This window comes from Natrix helvetica (genome assembly GCF_964273705.1).
Source record: "Natrix helvetica genome assembly, chromosome: 11".
In the NCBI taxonomy this organism is placed as follows: Eukaryota; Metazoa; Chordata; class Lepidosauria; order Squamata; family Natricidae; genus Natrix; species Natrix helvetica.
The window spans coordinates 9,188,977-9,214,438 of NC_138562.1; the positions used below are offsets into that span (position 1 = coordinate 9,188,977).

At 42.7% G+C, this 25,462-nt stretch overlaps 1 protein-coding gene across 1 annotated transcript in view; it reads left to right on the forward strand.

The window, feature by feature from the left end:
- TENM1 (teneurin transmembrane protein 1) overlaps positions 1-25,462 on the forward strand; it is a 384,715-nt gene that overhangs the window by 291,954 nt on the left and 67,299 nt on the right. Inside the window, exons 15-17 of the mRNA XM_081964396.1 lie at positions 2,865-3,126; positions 4,587-4,854; positions 18,682-18,825. Coding sequence (XP_081820522.1) covers positions 2,865-3,126; positions 4,587-4,854; positions 18,682-18,825 — 674 coding nt within the window. The remainder of the gene's footprint in view (positions 1-2,864; positions 3,127-4,586; positions 4,855-18,681; positions 18,826-25,462) is intronic.

A 25,462-nucleotide genomic window follows, 5' to 3' on the forward strand; every position in this document is an offset into this window, starting at 1 on the left:
TCTATCTATCTATCTATCTATCTATCTCTTTCCTCTGTCACTCTCTCATCTCTCTCTCATCCATCTCTCTCTCATCCATCTCTCTCTCTCTCTCTCTCTCTCTCTCTCTCTCTCTCTCTCTCTCTCTCTCTCTCTCTCCCTCTCCCTCTGTCTTTCCCTTTGTGTCTGTGTGAGAGAGAGGGAGATTTTGAAGGATCAAAGTTGCAAGTAATCTTTTTATTTTTATTCCCCACTGTATATAATCTATGTAATGTTTGGGAAATTTGGTGGATTATGCATAATTAAGTCTAACTCCTTATCAGAATTCATTACCATGGGAGATTTCCATAAGAAGTGCATCTAGTCATAGAGTAAAGAAGTCTTATTTATGCCACTTTACTTCAAATGACAGTATTAAAATTATAAGACAGTTGCTCTTTATCTGCTCTGCCCATTTTTTCTGGAATTCAGAAGACTTCTTTCTATCGCTACCCACTGACGCTTAATAAAAGCAGAGTGCAATTATTCTTTTCTTTCTCTTGTGTTGGTCAGGCGGTTTTGGCTCCACAAATTGCACTTAGACTTATATACCGCTTCACAGTGCTTTACAGCTCTCTAAGCAGTTGAATCAGCATATGGCCTCCAACAATCGGGGTCCTCATTTTTCCGACCTCAGAAGGATGGAAGGCTGAGTCAACCATGAGCCAGTCAAGATCGAACTGCTGGCAATGGGCAGAGTTGATCTGCAATTCTGCATTCTAACTAGTGTATCACCATGGCTCCTTCTTTCCTTCCTTCCTTCCTCCCTCCCTCCCTCCCTTCCCAATAGCACTTAGACTTATATCCTGCTTCACAATGCTTTAAAGCCCTCTCTAAGCAGTTTATCAAGTCAGCTTCTTGCCCCCAACAATCTGGGTCCTCATTTTATCAACCTTGGAAGGATGGAAGATTGAGTCAACCTTGAGCCGGTCAGGATCGAATTGCTGGCAGTTGGCAGAATTAGCCTGCAATAGTGCATTCTAACTAGTGTACCACCATGGCTCCCTTCCTTCCTTCCTCCCTCTCTCCCTCGCTTCCTTCCTTCCCAATAGCACTTAGACATGGATATATTTAGACATACTTTACAGTGCTTTACAGCCCTCTCTAAGCAATTTACCAAGTCAGCATATTGTCCCCGACAATCTGGGTGCTCATTTTATTAACCACAGAAGGATGAAAGGCTGAGTCAACCATGAGCCGGTCAGGATCAAACTACTGGCAATTGGCAGAATTAACCTGCAATACTGCATTCCAACCACTGCACCACCACAGCATCTATGGATGGAGGCATTCAGAGCCTGATCATCAGGAATATAAGAAATCACATGAAAGCTCTTGGTAGATGATACAGTCTCTTCCAATTTACCTTCAGGAATTGACCTCAAAACTATTTAGCACAGAGTCCCCATTGATTTTTGCTATGCGAGCAGCCTAGCAACTACAAGAAAGCAGAAGTTTATTACAAGTAGCATCAGACTTCCTTCATCATCTTCTTCCCAGAATTGTTGGATTTAATTGCCTGAGTCAATTTTATTTTGATCAATACTCAAGAACCTGCGTTAAAACATAATTAGAAAAGAAAAAGAGCACTGGGGCTTACATCATCCATTGTCTCGTGTTCATTGTGACAGCACAGAATTGGATAGCTTCACATCTAAGAGAAGGGAGTTGACATAAACACGATCTGTTCTTGATGCAATAAAACAATATATTTCTATTCAAAAAGTCTTTTTTAGAAATTATGATAGTATACGATAAACTGTTTCTGTCCTCCTGGATCTTCTTAGGCAGCTATGGCCAACTAGTAGGGTGCAGAAGGTATCTATGGAGACTTTCAGTCATCCAGGTCATGGTGGTCCCAAAGGTGCTCCCCCCCGCCTTCTCAAAAGGCAACTGGACTTCTTTTGTTTTGTTTTTCTCAAAGACATTTCACTTCTCATCCAAAAAGCCAGTCCAGTCCGTCATACTTGGGGAAGGATATCCCAAGGGTGCTTTTTCAGGAGGCAACTGGACTTTCTTGGCTTTCTTTGAAGACTTGGTTTTGCTTCTCATCCAAGAAACTGATGCAAGGAGTCCATTTGCTTCCTGAAAAAGTACCTTTGGGACAACCATGACCTGGATGACTGAGGATCTCCATAGACTTTTAGCTATGCACTTTGGGATGAATGCCCTTGGGATGATGAGGGATTATGAACTAATTTCCACAAAACATTGCAGACTATAAGAACCATTTGCACTTCAGTTTGAGATGCAGACAAGACAGACTCAGCCCCAACAGCCTGTCTTCAACACTGAAGGGACACAGGGCAGAAAACATCTGCAGCCAAGAAGGGTCCACATCCATATGCACTACTCGGGTGACCAAGAGGACGCAGATAAATCTCCAAGTGGCCTCAATGACCCTCTAAAACAGTGGTTCTCAACCTGTGGGCCGGGACCCCTTTGGGAGTCAAATGACCCTTTCACAGGGATCGCCTAAAACCATCAGAAAAATTTTCAATGGTCTTAGGAATCAAGGCACCAATTTTATGGTTGGGAGTCACCACAACATGAGGAACTGTACTAAAGGGTCGCGGCATTGGGAAGGTTGAGAACCATTGCTCTAAAAAGATGCAAATGACCGGCTATCTACAAAGAATATAAATCCTTCCATTCCCCACCATCCAGTCAGAGTTAAAGAAGCATCTTGGATGAGAAGCAAAACATCTTCAAGGAAAAATAAAGTTCACTTGCCTTGTGGAGGGCAAAAGCACCTTTGGTGCAGAAAATCCTTAGTAGAAGAACTAAAAATATAGTGGGATAATTTTGGTATCCAGATAAATCAAAAGGTTTGTGTTCTTTTCCAGTTTTGATCTAGTGGCTGCCGGAGGCATCTCAGTCACCCTGATCTTTGACAGGTCACCGTTTCTTCCCGTGAAAAGGACACTTTGGTTGGCCTGGAATAAGTTTATTGTGGTAGACAAAGTGATCATGCAAAGAACAGAGGCGGAAGTGCCCACCTGCGACATCAGTAGCTTCATCAGCCCAAATCCAATTGTCATCCCTTTTCCCCTGACGACGTTTGGAGGATCATGTCCTGAAAGGGGAACAGTCATACCTGAATTACAGGTAAGAGGGGTGCAAACAATGTTGTCAAGTTATTTGTCAGGTGTGCACAGTGTGACTACTATTTTGAGACAACCCAGGAGCAAAAGACAGTACACAGGTTTTGTCTTTCAAACAGTGGTTTATCTACAACACACACACACACACATACACACGAACGGCAAAACCAGGCAGTCAATCAACCTTCAACTATAACACAGAAGCACACATGGATAGAGAGATGCCCTCACATGGCCTCCCTTATATAGACAGCTTCTTAAAGTGGCAGTAACCCTTCTGACTCATTCTCATTTCATCATCTCAGTTTACAGCCTTACAGCAGCTGGTCAGCTATTAAATCATCATTACCTTAAGGTTATTGAGAAAAGAACAGAAATTGAGGCCCTTGGTTGCTTTCTGAGCTTAGTTGTTTTCTTGTAAACATTTCATTACTCATACTTGGTAACATCATCAGTGCTAGTGGGGAGTGGGGTTTGCTCTCAATTTATATTCTAGTGGCTTGCCTAACGGTGTTTGTGGAAGTGGTCTTTATTGGAAGGAGCAGGAAAGTGTTGAAATAGGCTCCTTTATGTATCTAAACTTTGCCTCTTACTAGTTATTGATTAAAATTATTTATTGATTAAATTTGGATGCTGCCCATCTCACTTTCAGTGTGATTCTGAGTTGTGTGCCATTAAAAAAAGTTAATTCTTGACATTAATTAATCCATCGTAAAGGTTAGCAAATAAATTACTTTAGTCCCTTTAATACATGCAGAAATGTAGTTTGTTTATTTTATTTATTTATTAAAGTGGCATGCAAAGCTCTCTCTGTGGGCATGAGAGCTGTTGGCTGAAGCTCTTCTGGTTTCTGGGCCATTTTCAGGCCATTTTTCAGGCCAAAAACGGTCTGAAAATGGTCCCCAAAAAGTCTGAAAGTGGCCCCAAAACAACCTGAAAAAAGCCCAAAAAACAGCCATGTGCGCGCCAGTCAGCTGGTTTCCGGTGCACGCACATGCACACACATCAGAGGTTCAGCTGAACCAGTTGTGGCAGCCAAGCTGACATCATCAAACATGCGCAGAATGTCATGCGCATGCCCAGAAGTGCGTGCTTTCTCCCGCTACCAGACCAGTAGTGAAGAAAATAGGATTTCATGCCTGACGCACATTCATGTGCGTTCCGGTTTGAGCCCTCGGTGCCGAAAAAGTTCGCCGTCACTGGGTTAGGATCTGCTGCACGAAAAGCCATAAAGCTTTTGGAAAACAAATCTCTACCAACTCCCAAGGTTATTAACCATTGTTGAAACGTCTCCTGCATGGAATTGTCTAAACCCTCTTTGAAGCTATCTGTGAGCAGAGCCCTCTTGAGGGCAGTGAATTCCTTGTGTACGAACATTATCTCAGTCACCAGAGAAACCCAACGTGGTAGATTGCGACAAGATTTGTCGTGATGTTAACATGCGCCACTCTTTCTTTTTTCCAGGTGGTCCAGGAGGAAATATCCTTTCCTTCCAGCTTTGTGAAGCTGAGCTACTTGAGCAGCAGAACTTCAGGGTATAAAACCTTGCTACGGATCATCCTGACACATTCTACAATCCCTCCTGGCATCACAAAAGTGCATCTCATCATCACAATCGAAGGGCGTCTGGCTCAGAAATGGTTTCCTGCTGCAATCAACCTCATCTATACTTTTGCATGGAATAAGACTGATATTTATGGCCAGAAAGTATCAGGCTTGGCAGAGGCAATAGGTATGTCTGCTTTTATACAATACAATACAATACAATGCAATGCAATGCAATGCAATGCAATGCAATGCAATGCAATGCAATGCAATGCAATGCAGTACAATACAATACAATACAATACAATACAATACAATACAATACAACAATACAATACAATACAATACAATACAATACAATACAATAATACAATACAATACAACACAACAAATACAATACAATACAATAAATACAATACAATACAATAATACAATACAATACAATACAATACAATAATACAATACAATACAATACAATACAATACAATACAATACAATACAATACAATACAATACAATAGTAGAGTTGGAAGGGACCTTGGAGGTCTTCTACTCCAACCCCCTGCCTAGGCAGGAAACCCTATACCGTTCCAGACAAATGGCTATCCAACATCTTCTTAAAGACTTCCAGTGTTGGGGCATTCACAACTTCTGGAGACAACTTCTGTTCCACTGATTAATTGTTCTCACTGTCAGGAAATTTCTCCTCAGTTCTAAGTTGCTTCTCTCCTTGATTAGTTTCCACCCATTGCTTCTTGTTCTACCCTCAGGTGCCTTGGAGAATAGTTTGACTCCCTCTTCTTTGTGGCAACCCCTGAGATATTGGAACACTGCTATCATGTCTCCCCTAGTCCTTCGTTCTCTTAAGCTAGACATACCTAGTTCCTGCAACCGTTCTTCATGTGTTTTAGCCTCTAGTCACCTAATCCCCTTTGTTGCTCTTCTCTGCACTCTTTCTAGAGCCTCCACATCTTTTCTACATCATGTCCACCAGAAGTGATTGCAGTATTCCAAGTGTGGCCTTACCAAGGCATTATAAAGTGGTATTAACACTTCACATGATCTTGATTCTATCCCTCTGTTGATGCAGCCTAGAACTGTGTTGGCTTTTTTGGCAGCTGCTGCTCACGGCTGGCTCCTATTTAAATGGTTGTCCACTAGGACTCCAAGATCCCTTTCAGAGTTACTATTGTTGAGTAAGGTACCACCTATCCTGTACCTGTGCGTTTCGTTTTCCTTGCCTAAACGTAGAACCTTTTAACAATACTACGGTGGGTGTGTTATAGGAGTAGCAGCTAGCTCAGCTTTGATGCAAGGGATCCCTTCCCAACATTAATAATGTTCCTTTCTATAGCCAATGTCAATATCCAGTGCGAGGAAATCAGGAAATCCAGGCAATTTCAAATGAATATATAGATTTATTGCAAGCTTAAGCTCTCTGTTTAATACATTAACAGAGTTGGATGAGACCTTATAGGTCAGTGTTGGCTAACCTTTTTGTTGTCATGTGCCAAAAGTACATACCCGCACCCATAATGCAATGCGCTCATGACCCCACACACATGCCCTGCCCCATTATGTATGCGTGTGCGCTCTCCCCACCCCCCACCATGCATGCATGACCCCGCTGACCTGTTTTGGGCCTAGTAGGCTTCCCTACAGCCTCTTGGGAGTAAAAATAGGCTGTGGGGGGGTATGCCTCACCCACACTCGTGTGTGACTCCCACGTATATGTGGGAGAGACCTGAAAATCAGCTGCCCGATGGGAGGTCCGCGTGCGTGGTGGAGGTGAGCAGGGCCGACATCTTGTGTGCCCGCAGAGAGGGCTCTGCCTGCCCCCTGTGTTATGCGTGCCATAGGTTCGCCATCATGGTTATAGGTCTTCTAGTCCAACCCTCCACCCAAGCAGATTCTCTACAAGAATCTGAACTACTAACCGTCAAAGCGAATTGGCGGTAGATAAGAGTCAATTCAAAGTTGGCTGGTCTTAGATTTCTTGTGGACGTGAAGAGGTGTCAGATCCGCCACCGTTTAAACCTCTAAGTAGAAACGATCCTTGGCTCTATTTGTTGAAAAAGGTATAGTTATATTAGAGGCCAAGTGCATTGGGGTAGAACTGAGAATCATATGCCAAAATCCCTAAGTTCATCTTCTTCCCCCCCACTTAACTGCCTCTCATTGCTGTCCTCTCTTCATGACCAATCAGGTTCAAGCAAAATGTTTTCAGAACGATCAGTTCAATCCTAGGTTAGTATGCAGCTGCTGTCTTCTCTCAGTTGGGTGACCTTGAGGCAGCATCTTGGGGATTTACTGCAGTTACTTTCGCTTTCCTCCAAGTCTTCCCCCATCCCATTTACCCTCCCCAGAGTTAATGGCTGACTGCCACCGCATGCTAGCGAAATGCAAGGAAGTGGAACGTAGCAGCTGACATCGAGAATGAAGATGTGTGTGACCAGGGATATTATTCACTTACCTTCCCTACCAGTTCACAAATGTGGACAAAAATGGAAGCTGGAAAGGGAAGTTTTGAGCTTAGAAATGTTCAATTTGATTGTTTGGGGCACCCTTCACAAAGAGCCCATGCCCATGTGGGCAGCAGGAGACTGATTAACACTGCTTTAATTTTTCATGCATTTTATTTTAATATTACATGCATCTTCCACTGGTTTTATTAAAGCTTCCCACTTCATCCTCATGGTTTTTACTCTCATCCATCGCAGTAGTTGCCACCCTGTGAAATTATTATTGATCATAGGCACACCAAGCACTTTGTAAATGAAATGGTCCAATTTTGGATCTCAGCATAGCTGTCTCCAATTCTCAAAATGAATCTTTCTGATCCCACTCAATGTATTATATCTGTGATGATGAACCTATGGTAGGCATGCCAGAGGTGGCACGAAAGGCTTCTCTGTGAGCAGGTGCTGATCTCCATGCATGCTGGAGCCCCAGAAACATGAAGACCAGCTGGCCAGTGCATGTGTGCGCTGTCCAGGTGGTTTTTGGGTGCCCCGGTACCAGAAACATGCATGCGCATAAAGACCAGCTGGCCGGCGCGCAAGCACACACTGCAAACTAAAAGACCAGCTAGCCGGCGCTCACATGCGCACCAGCCAGCTGGTCTTTGAGTTTCCAGAACTGAGACGCACATGTATGCCCATGTATACAGACACCTTCTGGTTTGGGCACTTGGTGCCCAAAAGGTTCACCATCACTCTATTAGATATATTCCATCGAGTGGCACGGTGGCCTAGAAATGGAGCTCTCACCTCACATTCAGGAGGCTGTGAGTTTGATCCTAGTTAGCGGCAGATATTTCTCTCTCTGGACGCAATAAGTAATTGTCTGCTGTGAACTTCTGCATAGGCATCAGGAAGGGCATCCAGCCAATAAACTCACGGTCTGTTCAGTTGTCCCGATGCCACCACAATTCAAGGGATTACAGGGTTGTTAAAAGAAAAAAAAATGGATATATATTCCATCATCGAACCTGGAAATAAAGGTTGGAATGCCTCGGCCAAAGTAGGGTGTTGCAAACGCGATACATTTTCACATACAGGTAACCGTCGACTTATAACATTACTTTACTTTAATTGGATTTGTTAACCGCTCCCTCTCCCCTAAGGGACTCGGGGCGGTGTACAGACAGAATAAAAACATTATAAAAAACATTATATACAGCAAATTACAAAGCCCCATAAAAACAAATTAAACATAACAGCCCATTGAGTAACTGTTCAAAGTTACAACAGCAATGAAAAAAGAGACATATGACTTTTTTTTCACATGTACAACCATTACAGTATCCCCATGTCATGTGATCAAAATTCAGATTCTTGGCAACTGACTCCTATTTATGACGGTTGCAGTGTCCCGGAGTCACGTGACCCCCTTTTGCGACCTTCTGTCAAGTAAAGTCAATGGGGGAAGCCAGATTCACTTAGCAACCAGGTTAACTAACTTAACAATTGCAGTTAGTCACTTAGCAATTGGGGTGAGAAAAGTCATAAAATGGAACAAAATGCACCTAACAAACCTCACGCTTAGCAACAGCAATGTTGGGCTCAATTGTGGTTGTAAGTGGAGGACCAGCTGTGCTTCCAATGCACAAGTTGTTGTTGTTGTTGTTGTTGTTGTTGTTACTTGCGAAGTCATGTCTGACACATCGCGACCCCATGGACAACATTCCTGTCCTCTGCCATCCTCTGGAGTCCATTTAAGCTCACGCGGACTGCTTCGGTGACTCCATCCATCCACCTCCTTCTCGGCCATCCCCTTCTTCTCTTTCCCTCAACCGTTCCCAGTATCAGGCTCTTCTCCAGTGAGTCCTTCCTTCCCTAATGGTGGCCAAAGTATTTGAGTTCCATCTGCAGGATCTGGCCTTCTAAAGAGCAGTCAGGGTTGATTTCCTCTAGGACTGAGCGGTTGGATCACCTTGCAGTCCAAGGGACTCCCAGGAGCCTTCTCCAGCGCGAGTATGTACATACAAAATTTTCTTACAGCTGATGACCCACGTCTAACTCAAAGTGAGTTGGAATTGCTTTCATTTTTGGACAGACTTCTCATTCAGTAGGTGCTCTACATACTTTTCTCCATCTCTTCCCTTTCTGACAAACATCCCTGCATGGAATCTGCTGAGCAGATTTGATTGTATGTATCCAGCTGCTGAATGCCACTGGTCTTCTTCTTCTTCTTCTTCTTCTTCTTCTTCTTCTTCTTCTTCTTCTTCTTCTTCTTCTTCTTCTTCTTCTTCTTCTTCTTCTTCTTCTTCTTCTTCTCCTTCTCCTTCTCCTTCTCCTTCTCCTTCTCCTTCTCCTTCTCCTTCTCCTGTCATATCCATCATCGGACGTTGCCCATCATGTTAGTGAATCCTATTTTTATTAACAGCCACACCAAACTGCTGAGTTTTGTCCAAACCCGTCCCTTAGATTTTGAAGCCATTGTGGTTTTTTTTTTTTTTTTTGGTTTTTGTTTTTGCCTGGACCTCATCAGCTCCTTAGTTTAACATTTCTAACTGGCAGCCAAAGTTGTCAAAGTCTGGAGAACACACACACACCGTGCTGTGCCTTGCAGTCTTATTTACCTGTTTCTTTCCTTTGAATAAACATACTTCTTGACCTATATCTTAGAGGTATTTGAAAAGCAGAATGCTTAAGCAATATGCTGCCACCTGGAGGAGACCGCGCAAAAATTGACAGGACCGTTTGGGAGAGCAATAAGAGAACCGTTTGGGAGAGCAATAACAGAACAGAACAGGACTTTGGAGGTCTTCTAGTCCAACCCCCTGCTCAGGCAGGAGACTCTGTACCATTTCAGACAAGTGGCTATCCAGCATCTTCTTAAAAGCATCCAGGGATGGAGCACCTACAACTTGGCAAACTGATTAATTGTCTTCACTGTTAGGAAGCTTCTCCTTAATTCCACGTTGCTTCTCTCCTTGATTAGTTTCCATCCATTATTTCTTGCCCTGCTTACAGGTGCTTTGGTAAATAAACTGACCCCTTCCTCTTTGTGGCAGCCTCTCAAATACTGGAATACTGCTATCATGTCACCCCTCGTCCCTCTTTTATCTAGACTAGCCAATTGTTAGTCTAGACCTGCAATTATTCTTCATACCTTTTAATCTCCAGCCTTGAATCATCTTAGTTGCTCTTCTCTGCACTTTTTCCAAAGTCTCAACCTCTTTTTTGTAATGTGGTGACCAAAACTGTATTCCAGGTATGGCCTTAATAAGGCTTTATAAAGTGCTACTAATACTTCACGTGATCTTGATTCTATGCCTCTGTTTATGCAACCAAGGATCGTATTAGCGTTTTTGGCTGTTGCCACACATGGCTGGATCATGTTTAATCATATTTAATACGTTTGCTTGCTCTTTGCTTTTTGTTTTTTTTAAAAAAAGAACTTTTTCCCCCCTTTTCTGCTGCATCAACAACCACAACTATCAAGTTGTTGCAAATGGAGAAGGAAAAAGATGCAAAGCCAAACTCAGTTTTTCCCCACCTAAACCACTTTAAGCGGTGTGGACTTCAACTTCCAGAATTCCCAGAATTCTGGGAATTAAAGTCCACATCACTTAAAGTGGTCAAAGTTGAGAAACACTGTTTTAACACATTTTCCTTTCAGTTTTTTTCCCTTTCTTTATTTGTAATTACATTGTGTTGTTTTATGTAACAGTCACAATGCCACTATAAACTCTGTATATCTCTGGAGTCCTGGTGATTTCATTGAATAAGAATAAGAATAATAACAGAGTTGGAAGGTTGCTTAGAGGTCTTCTAGTCCAACCCCCTGCTCAGTCAGGAAACCCTAAACCATTTCAGACAAATTGTTATCCAACATCTTCTTAAAAACTTTCAGTGTTGGAGAATTTATAACTTCTGGAGGTAAATTGTTCCACTGCTTAATTGTTCTAACTGTCAGGAATTTTTTCCTTAGTTCTAACTTGCTTCTCTCCTTGATTAATTTCCATCCATTGTTTCTTGTTCTGCCCTCAGGTGCTTTGGAGAATAGCTTGACTCCCTCTTCTTTGACCAATCTACATAACATGGTTGTCATTTGGAAAATTTATTTCACTTCCCGGTTATATTTTTCTAGCCAAGTATGAGTCAAATTTGATCTTTGTTTTGCTCTTTAGAACCAGAAATGGACGAGTATTCCTACTTTGTTGGGTTGTGTATATAATATTAAAACAAAACAGTCAACTGTTTTAAAATGATCAAAAATAGTCCAGGCCTTGCACAGATCATTCATTGAAGATCATTGATGCAATAAAGCCAGGAGTTTCCATAAGTGCTCCTTTGATTTGTGCAAAATACTTGTCGATATTAAATGAGCCCTGGTGGTGCAGTTGTTAGAATGGAATATTGCAGGCAAACTCTGCCCACTGCCAGCAGTTCGATTCTCACCGGCTCAAGGTTGATTCACCTTGAAGCACCTTGAAGCAGTATATAAGTCTAAGTGCAATTACTATTAACCCAGGAAGAGTTAGGAAGCATTCCAGTGTCTGAAATGAGTAACAGTCAGGAAAATTCAGGGAAAATTGAAAGCAAACCCTCAGAAATTCTGCTGAATTACAGGTAGTTCTTGACTTTCGACCACAGTTGAGCCCAAAATTTATGTTGCTAAGTGAAATCATTCTTAAGTGAGTTTTGCCTCATTTTATGACCTCTCTTGCCACTGTTGTTAAGGGAATCACTGCAATTGTTAAATTAGCAACACGGTTGTTAAGTGAACCTGGCTTCCCCACTCAGAGTATGTGTCAGAGGGTCATGGCCACAGGACACTTCAACTGTCATAAATATGAGCCAGTTGTCAAGTGTCCGAATTTTGATCATATGACAATGAGGAGGCTGCAACGGTCGTAAGTGCGAAAAATGATCGCAAGTCACTGCTTTCAGTGCGTAACCTCAAATGCTCACTAAATGAATGGTGGTAAGTCCAAGGCTGCCAGTGGAACCAAAAGGTTTGGTCTACAACAACTCAAGCAGCCGAAATACGCACCACGTTCTAGATCAGGAAAGACACTGACGTATCCGCTTGTCTAGGTTTCTCAACGAGCTTTTGACTTCGGTTGCTCCTTGTGCTCCTCTTCTAGTCCTCTCAGTTGACATTGAACTAGTAATTCCCACCAATGTGTCCTAATCCCAGGGGAATGAATTACAATTAGCCAGCTGCAATGTAGAGCTCTGATTGAATTAAGGAAGTTTTGACTCAGCAGAGTCAGATTTCTAGTGCAGATGTGTGAGATTGTGGCAAAGCTGGAGGCAGACGAGTTGACAGATTACCTCATAAACAGCAATTCAGCCATCTGGGAAAAAGTGTTCAGAGAAACCCCACCTTAATTAACTCATTATGAAAGAGGCTAAGAAAATCCTATGAGTTTGCAGGATTCTATATATACACCAGAATAGCAGTAACATGTTACCTAGATTCTTTCCTTCCTTCCCTCCCTCCCTCTCTCCTTCCTTCCTTCAAGACAGACATATATGTTAGCTAGATTCCTTCCTTCCTTCCTTCCTGACAGACAGACAGACAGACACAGACAGGCAGATATTAGCTAGATTCCTTCCTTCCTTCTTTCAAGACAGACATATATGTTAGCTAGATTCCTTCCTTCTTTCCTTCCTTCCTTTCTTCCTTCAAGACAGACATATATGTTAGCTGGTCCTTCCTTCCTTACAGACAGACAGACAGACAGACAGACAGACATAGGTTAGCTAGATTCCTTCTTTCTTTCTTTCTTTCTTTCTTTCTTTCTTTCTTTCTTTCTTTCCTTTCTTCCTTCCTTCCTTCCTTCCTTCCTTCCTTCAAGACATACATATATGTTAGTTAGTCCTTCCTTCCTTACAGACAGACAGACAGATGGATTCCTTCCTTTTGGAGAAGGGCGGCATATAAATCCAAATAAACAAACAAACAAACAGATGGATATATGTTAATTAGATTCCTTCCTGACAGACATGTTAGCTAGATTCCTCCCTCCTTCTCTCCCTCCTTCCTGACACACAGACATGTTAACTAGATTCCTCCCTCCCTCCTTCCTTCCTTCCTTCCTTCCTTCCTTCCACACAGGCCTTGAAAACAGCCTGTGCATCTTTCCAATTCTTGTCTTCGCCTAAAATATTAGAGGACCGTATGTCAAACGTTCCTGTGATTCAGTGAAGCAAGCCTGTTTCCAAACATTTCACAGCTAAGAGCAATTAACCATTTTATGTTGAAGAGAGATAGGTGGTTAACCTAGAACAGAGATGAAATGTCTAATCCTCCTTTTGTAACTGAACCAAAGGAGGGAAGACCACCAAAGACCCACAGTTGGTTATTTTTCATTTCAATATAACTTACACTTGTTGCAACTTTTGGGCGGATGGAAGAGATGCCTTTTGACTGAAAAGGCAAAAACATAAATGGGCTTAATAACTACATTAAGTATGACTAGATACTCCAGTTGCAGGATGGAAGGTCTGCAACCAAAAACTGGGATGTACAGCAGCATTTCAATATTCATTGCTAGAAATCAAGCTAGTGGAAAGCCTACTTAAATTGCCCTCTTAGATTGATCAAGATCTCTTTTGCATGCAGTAACACTCACGTTCACGTTGAAGGCAGTTTTAAAAGTGCAAATGCAATTAAACTAAGCAAACATATTTTGCAGAAGATGTGAGACATAAGTGAGAGCACAGACTCCTGTCTTCAATGCCAGTTTTCATTTTTTTAAATATCTTGAGCCAAAGGCTCGGGTTTAGCCATCCGTGCCTCACACTAGAAATTGAATGATTTTGAGCGGGTACTCGGTGGAAATGTCTGCTGTGCCACTATCAGCGATACCAAACTGTGTGATGTGTGATGTTTTTTGCCTTTGCGGAGCCAGAGTCGAGGTAGCCTGTGCATGATACATCCAGCCCACAGGCCACCAGTTTGACACCCCTGGATTAGAGTGAGGAAGGACACGGGGGAACTAGCTCTGTGACATAAATGAAACAGGAATTACAGAATAACACAGTTGGATGGGATCTTAGAGGTCTTCTAGTCCAACCCCCTGCTCAAGCCTGTACCATTCTGGACAAATGGCTGTCTAATCTCTTCTTAAAAACCTCCAGCAATAGAGCACCCATAACTTCTGAAGGCAAGCCATTCAATTGACTAATTGTTCTCACCATAAGAAATTAGGCTAGACGTACCCAATTCCTGTAGCCTTCCATCCTATGTTTTAGCCTCCTGTCCCCTAATCATCTTCATTATTCTTCCCTGCTCTCTTTCTAGAATCTCAACATCTTTTTTTGCATCGTGGTGACCAAAACTGAATGGGCAAAGGCTTGGGGAAGAGACTAGTTTCATGGTCAACCAAAACTGTTTTGGTGACCACAAAGCTATCCTTCCCCAAATGTGTATGGAGATTCTCAGTCATCTAGGTCATGGTTGTCCCAAAGATGCTTTTTCAAAAGGCAACTGGACTTTCTTGTTTTTTAATTTGAAGACGTTTCGCTTCTCATCCAAAAAGCTTCTTTAGCTCTGACTGGATGGTGGGGAATGGAAGGATTTATATTCCTTACAGACAGCTGGTCAATTGCATCCTTTTAGAGGATCATTGAGGCCACTTGTAGATTTACCTGTGTCCTCTCGGTCACCCGAGTAGTGCATATGGATGTGGACCCTTCTTGGCTGCAAATGTTTTCTGCCCTGTGTCCCTTCACTGTTGAAGACAGGCTGTTGGGGATGAGTCTTTTCTGTCTGCACCTCAAACTACAAATGGTTCCTGTAGTCTGCAATGTTTTGTTGAAATCTGTTCATACCCCCGCATCATTTGAAGGGCATTCATCCCAAAGTGCATAGCTAAAAGTCTATGGAGATCTTCAGTCATCCAAGTCATAGCTGTGTTTTTTCAGGGGGCAAATGGACTTCCTTGCATGAGCTTCTTGGATGAGAAGCTCATACACCTTCAAAGAAAAAACAAGAAAGTTCAGTTGCCTCCTAAAGCAGCACCTTTGGGATATCCTTCCCCAAGTATGACAGTCTGGACCTGGCCATTTGTTCTTTTAGCCTGCCACTATAATCATTCTGCTTCCAGAAGCAACAATTTGATCTAAGCACAGTACACAAAATTGTCCGTTACAACATCTTACCTGTCAATGACTACTTCAGCCTCAACCGCAGTACTACACGGTCAAACAATCGATGCAAACTCAAGTAAACCACTCCAAACTCGATTGCAGAAAATACGACTTCAGCAACAGAGTGGTCAACACCTGGAATGCTCTACCTGACTCCATTGTTACATGCTCTAACCCTCACAGCTTCAAACTTAAACTGTCTACCTTGGACCTCACCCTATTCCTAAGAGGTCTGTAAAGGGGGCGTGCATAAGTGCACCAGTGTGCCTTCCGTCCCTGTCCTCCTGTCCCCATTTATTTCTATTCATTTCTTTCATTCATGTCCATGTTTATATTTATACCTGCTACCTTGTACCTGTTTGACAAACTAATACAAACAAATACAAGTTTGGCAGCATCCTGAACCTCTGGATGAGCATTGAGGTTTTCATCCAGGCATACCTTGCTGCCTTTGCCCAGAGCAATGCTGTGTGAGTCCTTGCCCTCAGGAAGACATCACCGCTGTGACAATTTCAGAGCTGATACAAATTGTTGGGTAAAGCCAGGGAAGAAACCTCAAAGCATCATTTACCCTCTTAAAGATGATTACTAGATACCACTGAAACAACCTCCCTGTTCGGCAGAAGGAAGGCGTGGAATCCCATCGTAGGCCATGAGTTTTGAGTACAAAACACCCAAGGTTCAATCTTTTAGGATTTCCAAATGATCAGGAAGAATGACTTCTGCCTTAAGTCTCAGGAGAGCCATTGCAAGTCCGAGAGCATTCATTTCTCTTCATAAGCCCCAAGGTTGTTCCATTGTTGTAATGTTTTGGCGTGCGGCACAGTTCTGCCTTTTAAATTTGCTACCTCTGCCTTCCATGTCTGTCTTCCCAAGAAACAATTTTTATATTTACAACCCGAGTTGTTCCCTCCAGCAGCAGAGAGCAATTATATCTTTTAGTTGGGGGATTTTTTTTTCCTCCTTCCTCTCTTCTCATATGCTCTTGAGCCTCTGCACTGCCAGCGGGCACTCTGCAGTCATCCCAGAGAATCCGGGAATCAGCTTCAGCGGCAGAAGAATCGACTGCATTTGTCATGGTAATGAAACAGAGGAAAAATTGCCGCTGCGAAACCTATTTTCTCCTTGTTGCTATTGTTACCATGACAAGTTTTATGGCTTCTCCTGTTCCTGTTGACTTTTCAGGTTTGAAAGAGTTACTCCGAGTTATCTTTAAATTGCGAGGTTTAATCTCAGCCCCCTTAATAAGAATGTCATAGATTGAATACCTCATTACCTGGCTTGGTTTTGTTTTTTTGATTTTTCATTTCTTTAAAAAGAAAGTAATCGGCAACCAAATAATCTTACTCAGACTAAGCAGCAACGCAGACTCCTCCTTTCGGTTTATAGTTTTCCCACTGTTTTTTGGGAATTGGGACATACTTGCTGATCTAGGTTTGGTAAGTTTAAAAACAAAAAACACAGGTGGTCCCAAAGGTGCTTTTTTCAAGTGGCAATGGACTTTTTTCTTTGAAGATGTTTCACTTCTCAACCAAGAAAGGTCTTCAACTCTGACTGAATGGTGGGGAACGGAAGGGTTTGTACTCCTTGCAATCAGCTGGTCATTTGCATTCTTTTAGTGGGTCGTTAAGGTCACCTGGAGTTTTATCTGTGTCCTCGGGGTCACCTGAGCGGTGCAAATGGTACCTACAGTCTGCAATTTTTACTTTGGAAATCCTTTCCTCTTCCCACACCATTCAAAAGGTCATCATCATCCCAAATTGTATAGCTGAACACGTCAGTAGAGATTCTCAGTCCTCCAGATCATGGGTGTCCCAATGGTGCTTTTTCAGGAGGCAACTGGACTTTCTTGTTTTTTTTTCTTTCTTTTGAAGATTTTCATTTCTTTTGAAGAAATGAAAATTTCTCTTTAGTTCTAGGTTGGTTGGTTGTCTCCTTGATTAGTTTCCATCTGTTGCTTCTTGTTCTGTCTTCAGTTTCTTTGGGGAATAGGTTGACCCCCCTCTTCTTTGTAGCAGCTCATCAAATATCAGAATGCTGCTATCGTGTCATGCCAGTGCTTCTTTTCATTAGGCTAGACGTACCCAATTCCTGCAACCTTCCATCCTATGTTTTAGCCTCCTGTCCCCTAATCATCTTCATTATTCTTCCCTGCTCTCTTTCTAGAATCTCAACATCTTTTTTTACATCGTGGTGACCAAAACTGAATGGGCAAAGGCTTGGGGAAGAGACTAGTTTCATGGTCAACCAAAACTGTTTTGGTGACCACAAAGCTATCCTTCCCCAAATGTGTATGGATATTCTCAGTCATCTAGGTCATGTGGTCCCAAAGATGCTTTTTCAGGAGGCAACTGGACTTTTCTTTTGAAGATTTTTCACTTCTCATTCAAGAAGCTTCTTCAGCTCTGACTGGATGGTAGGGAGATGGAAGGATTTATATTCCTTGCAGACAGGCTGGTCTTTGGCATCCATTTAGAGCAGTGGTAGTCAAGCTGGTCCCTACCGCCCACTAGTGGGCGCTCCATCTTTCACGGTGGGCGGTAGGGGTTTGTTGTAACTCTGCTTTATACATTTTATAAAGTGAAGTTACTTCCCTGCTTTATAAATCACCATTACTGTGGAACCAGTGGGCGGTTAGAAAACTTTACTACTAACAGAGATACAAAAGTGGGCGGTAGGTATAAAAAGGCTGACTACCCCTGATTTAGAGGGTCATTGAAGCACTTGGAGGCTCATCCTCAGGGTCACCTAAGAAGCGCTCCTAATTCCTGTAGTCTGCAATTTTTTCTCTGGAAATCCAGTGGTTTCTTCAGTGGTTATTTTGGGGATAGGCAGTAGCGGTGGGAAGTCAAAGTTTAAAAGAGCTTCCTGGACCATGGCTTTGTGTCACGATTAGCAGCAATTCAGCACAGAAGTTAACCTTCCTAAGTAACTTGTCTTCTCCTCCTCATATAAGAACATAGTGGCTCTTGTACCTTAGGGTGCTGAGTTGAATGTTAGTAAAACTTGTGTTCGAGACCCAAGTGCTGCCTTGGGGCAGGGTGAGCTCCTGTACTTGGCTCCAGCTACTACCAGGGACGTGAAAGGAACCCCCGATTGGGCATCGTACAGGCAACGGTGGTGCCGCTGACTGATCTTTTCAACCTGGAAGCACCAACACAAGTGCAATATGATCTCTTCCTGATCCTTTTAAGATGGCTTCTACTCCATCGCTACTAGATCAGGTCCTTCACGAGAAGAATGAATGAAACATGAATATTTTTTTTTACCATATTCAAAATCAAATACACAAAGACGCTAATGTTGTAAGACGGTTTTCCTCTGGAGCACTACTTTAATACCCGTTGCCTGCTCTTAGATTGACGAACTAGTAGTTAAGATCTGTTGTATTTTATCTCTCCGCAGTCTCGGTAGGTTACGAATATGAGAGCTGTCCGGATCTGATTCTGTGGGAGAAAAGGACTGTGACATTGCAAGGATTTGAGTTGGATGCTTCAAATCTAGGAGGCTGGTCCTTGGACAAACACCACATTTTGAATACACAGAGTGGTGAGTATAATCCTTATTCTTTTTTCATTCTTCTTCTTTTTTAAAAAAATTATCAGATTTTACAATGCTCAAGGCAGGTTATATGGGGATTTCCCCACAGTATTGTGAGGTAAGTTGGGCTGACAGAAAATAACAACCCCAAACTTAAGTCACCTATGGCTGAGGTGGGATTTGAATCTGGTTCTCCTTAGTCCTACTCTAAAGCTTTAACACCTATGCGACAGACAGAAGCGGATTCTCCCTCCCAGACAGAAATTATGAATGTTTACAAATTGTTGTTGTTGATAGTTGCGAAGTTGTGCGCGACCCATCACGACTCCATGGACAACCTTCCTCCAGGCCTTCCTGTCCTCTACCATCCTCTGGAGTCCATTTAAGCTCACGCCGACTGCTTCAGTGACTCCATCCAGCTACCTCCTTCTCTGTCGTCCCCTTCTTCTTTTGCCCTCAATCCTTCCCAGCATGAGGCTCTTCTCCAGGGAGTCCTCCTTCCTTCTCATTAGGTGGCCAAAGTCTTTGAGTTTCCTCTTCAGGATCTGGCCTTCTAAAGAGCAGTCAGGGTTGATCTTCTCTAGGACTGACCGGTTGGATCGCCTTGCTGTCCAAGGGACTCGCAGGAGTCTTCTCCAGCACCAGAATTCAAAGGCCTCCATTCTTTGGTGCTCAGCCTTTCTTATGGTCCAACCTTCATAGTCATACATTGCAACTGGGAAAACCAAAGCCTTGGCTATATTCCAGTGGTGAGTTCCAGATCCCGGTGCAACCGGTACGGTGCAACGGGGCCCAGCATCCACCACATGAATGCATGAGGCACGTGTGCACACGCGTGCAGCTTATGCATGCCTACTTACAGACCGTGATGCTCCGCAATGCTCCAGCTGCTTGGCAGAGCATCATGCAGGCGCCGTACGCTCTGTGTATGGAAGCCTCGAAAACCTCAAATACAGGTAAGGAGCGCGGGCGGGTGAGTGGGCCCTCCGGAGCACCATACCGGAACAGTACCTGGTGCTCCCAGCAGGCACCAGTACGGCCGTAGCAGGGTGTACAGGTCATAACCCACCACTGCTGTACGCACTTTTATTGACAGGGTGATGTCTCTGCTTTTTAGTATGCTGTATAGATTTGCTGTAGCTTTCCTCCCCAGGAGCAAGCTTTTATAAATAGATGGTGCTAAATTATGATTGATGTTGAAGTCTTGTTTCCATGAGTTATGAGGCCATCTGTGGTCGCAGCTGATCAATGTGGTGGTGCCAAATGCGCCAATCGCCTAGGCCAACCCTGTAAGAGCAGGGACCCGTTAATTGTAGAATGCACCCTGGTAACCACCTCGGCTCACACCCATAGTTCCACGCAAAGACCAGATCCCCCATTTCAAAACCCTTGGCGTGGTCATTGTTGTCACACCCACCCTGGCCCCCTGAGGTCAAACTCTGGCGCTCAATGAAATCAAGTTTGACAACCCTGATCTATAGGCCTCAAAACAGGAGCCAACAAGTTTCCTGCAGTGAAAACTCTTGATGTGCTTAAAAAAGAACTTGGGAATTTAAAGGTATCCCTGTTTTCGGAACTTCTAGGCAGCTTTTCCAGACTTTTGGAGATGCCCATGAAACATTCATAGTCCTAACTCATCAAAGTTCCTGCAATGACCCCTTTTTACTAAGTATCGCCTGGGGTGACAGTCCTAGTGTAAGACTGATTGTGATAAGCCTAGAGAACGTTGATGCATCACTTCTCTGTAGCTCGCAAAAGCCATGGGCGTATTACTGTGGAGATCCCTTGGGATTCCATGCTTAGCAGTTGAAGCTATTTCTTGTTACCAGTAGTTGAAAAGAAGAGCTAGGCAAGGCTCAGGTAAATAAATAAAGCACCTTGCTGGTGAAATAATAGGACACTTTACAGCTCTAAAGCTAATAAGCATGGTTCATCCATCCTTCTTAACGGCAAGGATATACTGATAGCTGAAGGCAGAGCTACATCCTAACAATATAGAAGTCAAGAATTTTTATATACCGTTCTTGGTAAGAAGTTTTGAGCTCTTTAAAGACTAAAGCAGTTTTAGTGTCATGCAGGCCTCTTGAGATATGCGGGGAGCATAGTATTAGAGGGGGGGGAAATGATGAAAAGAAAAGTGGGAGAAAGTTTTATCTTAAGAGTTCTACTTACCTGTGATTACCTGCATTACTTGATGAAGAAGCTTTTCAATACGGGCCATGCGATGGGAATCTGACTTTTCATCTCGCTCGTGAGAAATGGAGCTGCTTCTTCTAAAGCAGTTTAGACGTTCTAATGGATTTAGAAGGAGATGGAAGACTTCTCACTGAGAGTTTATTTATTTATTAGTTTGTCAAACATGGACAAGATAGCAGGTAAAAGTATGAACATGGACCTGAATAAAGGAAATGCATACAAATAAATGGGGACAGTTAGGTGCGGATTTGCCCTCCCGCAATGAGTGGGTCACTCATAATGAAGACAACAGACAAGGTTCCTTGATGCATGAGTGGCCCAGAACGTTATCTGAAGCCTGCTTTTATTAAGAGCCGATAAGGAAATAAAAGCATTCTGATATATAATTGGTTAAATACAGCATCTTGCCTAATATGGTTATTTTTAGCTATACCTGCTTAAGCGCTTTTACCACGTGTTTCCTATGCTGCTAGTAACTTCCTCAGTTTGAAAGTCCCTGTTAAGATGGTTTCGATATTACTTTAGCTTTGCAAGCACAGCTTTCTAATTTGGGTCCTCCTAGTGGGCATCCATCTCAACCCGCATTTACTACTCAATTTATTCCAGTCCCAAATTCCATATATGTGTTCCAATCAGGAAAACTGATCTGCACATATACCATGGCGACCTTGTTCCCACAGTTAGGCACGCTGGTGCGCTTATGCATGCCCCCTTTACGGACCTCTTAGGAATGGGATGAGGTCCACGGTAGACAGTTGAAGGTTGAAGCTGTGAGGGTTTTGGGGTCTGGATTTTTCAATCTGCAGTAGCCACAATTCTGAATAAACTTTTCATAATTCTCATTAGCCATAGGCTGGAGATAATTTCTACTGCTGAAACAAAAGCAATATTTAGACAGCGAGCAGGGCTTTTGATAGATGTTACACGTGCTTTTCTCTGGTTGTAATCGCTCAGGAGTGGATTAGATCAGTCGGGCTGGGAGAGGAGAACGAATGCAATTATTATCCCTCAAACTGTGAAGGGTAACAAAATATCAGATCAAAGGGTATCTTCTTCCTCCAGCAATAAGAGCCACAAGAATTAGGAGAGAAAAAAACGATGGAAGAAATAAAAGGGAAGCCGCTTGAAACCCAACTGAAAAAGTGGAGTAGGAAGCAAACCCATTGATAAAAAGAAGAAAAATGGTTGCATGTTAATCCTTCTGTCACAAGCAGTGAAATGTTCTTTCAGTTGTTGACCTTCATGAGGACAACTCATTGTCTTCATCTGGGACATAACCAGGGTCACCAACCAGCATCTCCGACAAATGGTCAATTGGTTAGCTATTCTGACCATTTCAAGTCCCTCCCAATATCCAACAATCCTCAAATCCTCCTCCTCCTCCTCCTCCTCCTCCTCCTCCTCCTCCTCCTCCTCCTCCTCCTCCTCCTCCTCCTCCTCCTCCTTCTCTTCTTCTTCTTCTTCTTCTTCTTCTTCTTCTTCTTCTTCTTCTTCTTCTTCTTCTTCTTCCTCCTCCTCCTCCTCCTCCTCCTCCTCCTCCTCCTCCTTCTCTTCCTCTCCTTTTCCTTCCTCCTCCTCCTCCTCCTCCTCCTCCTCCTCCTCCTCCTCCTCCTCCTCCTCCTCCTCTTCTTCTTCTTCTTCTTCTTCTTCTTCTTCTTCTTCTTCTTCTTCTTCTTCTTCTTCCTCCTCCTCCTCCTCCTCCTCCTCCTCCTCCTCCTCCTCTTCCTCTCCTCCTCGCCGTCTTCTTTTTCTCCTCCTCCTCCTTGTCGTTCTCCTTCTTCTCATTCTTATTCTTACCGTTTTTGTTCTTTTCCTTCCCCCTCCCCCACCCCCTAGTACCTGTGACATATACGAATGTGTTGTCACTTGCTTTGGAAGACTTAAATCATACTGAAGATTTTTAATGGTGAGAAAATGGATTTTCCGGAATATTCTTTCCATCATGAACTCCAACCTTAGAAGATAAAGACTTTGAACAATAAAAACAAGAAATCCTGTATTTTCAAAAAGAAAAAAAGATGTTTTCCACTTCTCTCACTCACTGGTGAAAAGGGAGCACAATCAATCAGAGAATTGTTCATCCCTAAGATAAATACACTATAGAAGGTGTTGGAGTTTTCATTCACATCTGTCAGCTTTCATTCCAGGCTGAATATTGGATTTGTACTGCAGCTTATGGTTCTTTTCTGGGGGAAAAACCAAATCAGAAAACTACTCTATTTACCTCTGTTATGAACAGCAATGTGTTCTCACCTTTCTTTTAAGATTGATTAGTTTTTAAGGTGTCCTTTTCACACAATATACCCCACCATATTAACTGCACAGGTAGATTCCAGTTAGGTATTCTTTACTCGTAGGGAAAAGAAAATTTTAGCAACCTGAAGGATTATTTGCTAATTGATTTTAAAAAAGCATAAAAATCAGGGTTAACCAGTGATTTTTCTAACTAGTCTTAGATGGGCATAATTTAATATATTTGGAAACATACCCTGTTCAGACATTAGCTTCATGGATCCGTCCACCTGGAAGGGTTGAGATACTCTCATCTCTTCTTCAAATGGCACTGTAGAACAACAAGTCTCTCAGCTCTTCAAGAGAAGAAAGATCAAGGGAGCGATAACCCAGGGGATTGCAGAAATATTGTACTGTTGTAGGGTACAATAACAGAATCTTGAAAGCCTATCAAAGTTTCGGATCCAGCTTTTACTAAACCAAATCAAAGTGAGGTTATTTTGCGTTTCTTTCTCACACTTCCTTCAATCTCTGGGCTGTTAAATCTCTTCATCCAAGTCTTCTTCAACATCTGATCATTCTTGCAAGCCCCATTCCTTTAACAGTTTTTTCAGTGCTGGTGTGACTTCAGTCACTAAGCAAACTCTTGTAAGTCTAGGACTAGCTAGACTCTTCCATGGAAGCTGAGATTTGGCCTGGTCTTCTATCAGCCTTCCAAAGTAGACCAGCTCAGAAACAGACACTATTTTTTAAAAAAACACTCCCTTTTTATGACCCTGTACTCCCTTAATTTGAGGCAATTTGAGTCGGAGTGATTGGATGGGGCTGAGCATTTACTGGCCGGATGCCTTTCCTGACACCACACAAGAGTTCACAGCAGGTATTTTCTCTTTGTGCCCTAGGAGAGAAACATCTGCCGCTATCTAGAATTGAATTCTCAACCTTCTGAGTGGGAGATGAGCCTCTTTACCACTAGGCCACCATTCCACTCTGTATCAGACACCAAATGAGATACTAGAATTCAATTCTACTGGTAATTGGCTGTAGTAACACAGTCTTGAAAGCCTGACAACGTTTCTCTTATTCCAACTAGGGTCAAGATAGGGCAATCTGAAGTTTATTTCTCCTGCTTTCCTGTTCTTCCAGGGTAGGTTCATGTTTTACTCACAGTTGCTGCTCATTTCTTCTTTTCCATATCCTTCTACATTTCTTTGACTTTTTGGAAACTAATTGAATATGGAGCTGTTCTGGAGGGCTTTTTAAAAAATAGTTAAGAAAGAGCTATATGTTTGCTTAAGCAAACTCATGGTTTTTATTGTTGTAATTACATATATCGTAATGCCATGGATGTTTTATTTTCTATAAACTGCCAAAATTCACAAAACTGAAGTGGGCCTCAAATCCGACGAATAAGCATACAAATAAACAAGAGGATGCTATTTAATTGTGTTATAAAACCACAAGGAGTTTTGTGGCCTCTTAAACAACTGATTTATAACAACGCGAATTCCGCTGGTAGTAGGGCTGACCAGATAGATACACAACCACGAGGCTTATTCATGTTTAAAAGAACACTCATAAAGTTCTTTCTGAGCTCTTCTCCTTCGTTGTGTGGTTCTGAGAGTGTGAGGCTATTTCACACCCCAAGATATAGGCGAAAACAGCAACTTTTGTCAACTCTCTCCAGGTTGAACTCTGATGTGTCCAAGCAAATGGCTGTCTTTCATCTCACTTGCTTTAGTTGTGCTTTTTAAAAGGAAAACATTAAAGCAGGTAGTCCTCAACTTACAACAGTTCATTCAGTAACTGTTTATATTGAACAGCACTGGAAAAAAAGTAGCTTATGATTGTTTTTTACACTTATGACCATTGAAATCATCCTTGAGGTCATGCGAATAGAATAGAATAACAGAGTTGGAAGGGACCTTGGAGGTCTTCTAGTCCAACCCCCTGCCTAGGCAGGAAACCCTATACCGTTCCAGACAAATGGCTATCCAACATCTTCTTAAAGACTTCTAGTGTTGGGGCATTCACAACTTCTGGAGGCAAGCTGTTCCACTGATTAATTGTTCTGTCAGGAAGTTTCTCCTCAGTTCCAAGTTGCTTCTCTCCTTGATTAGTTTCCACCCATTGCTTCTTGTTCTACCCTCAGGTGCTTTGGAGAATAGTTTGACTTCCTCTTATTTGTGGCAGCCCCTGAGATATTGGAGCACTGCTA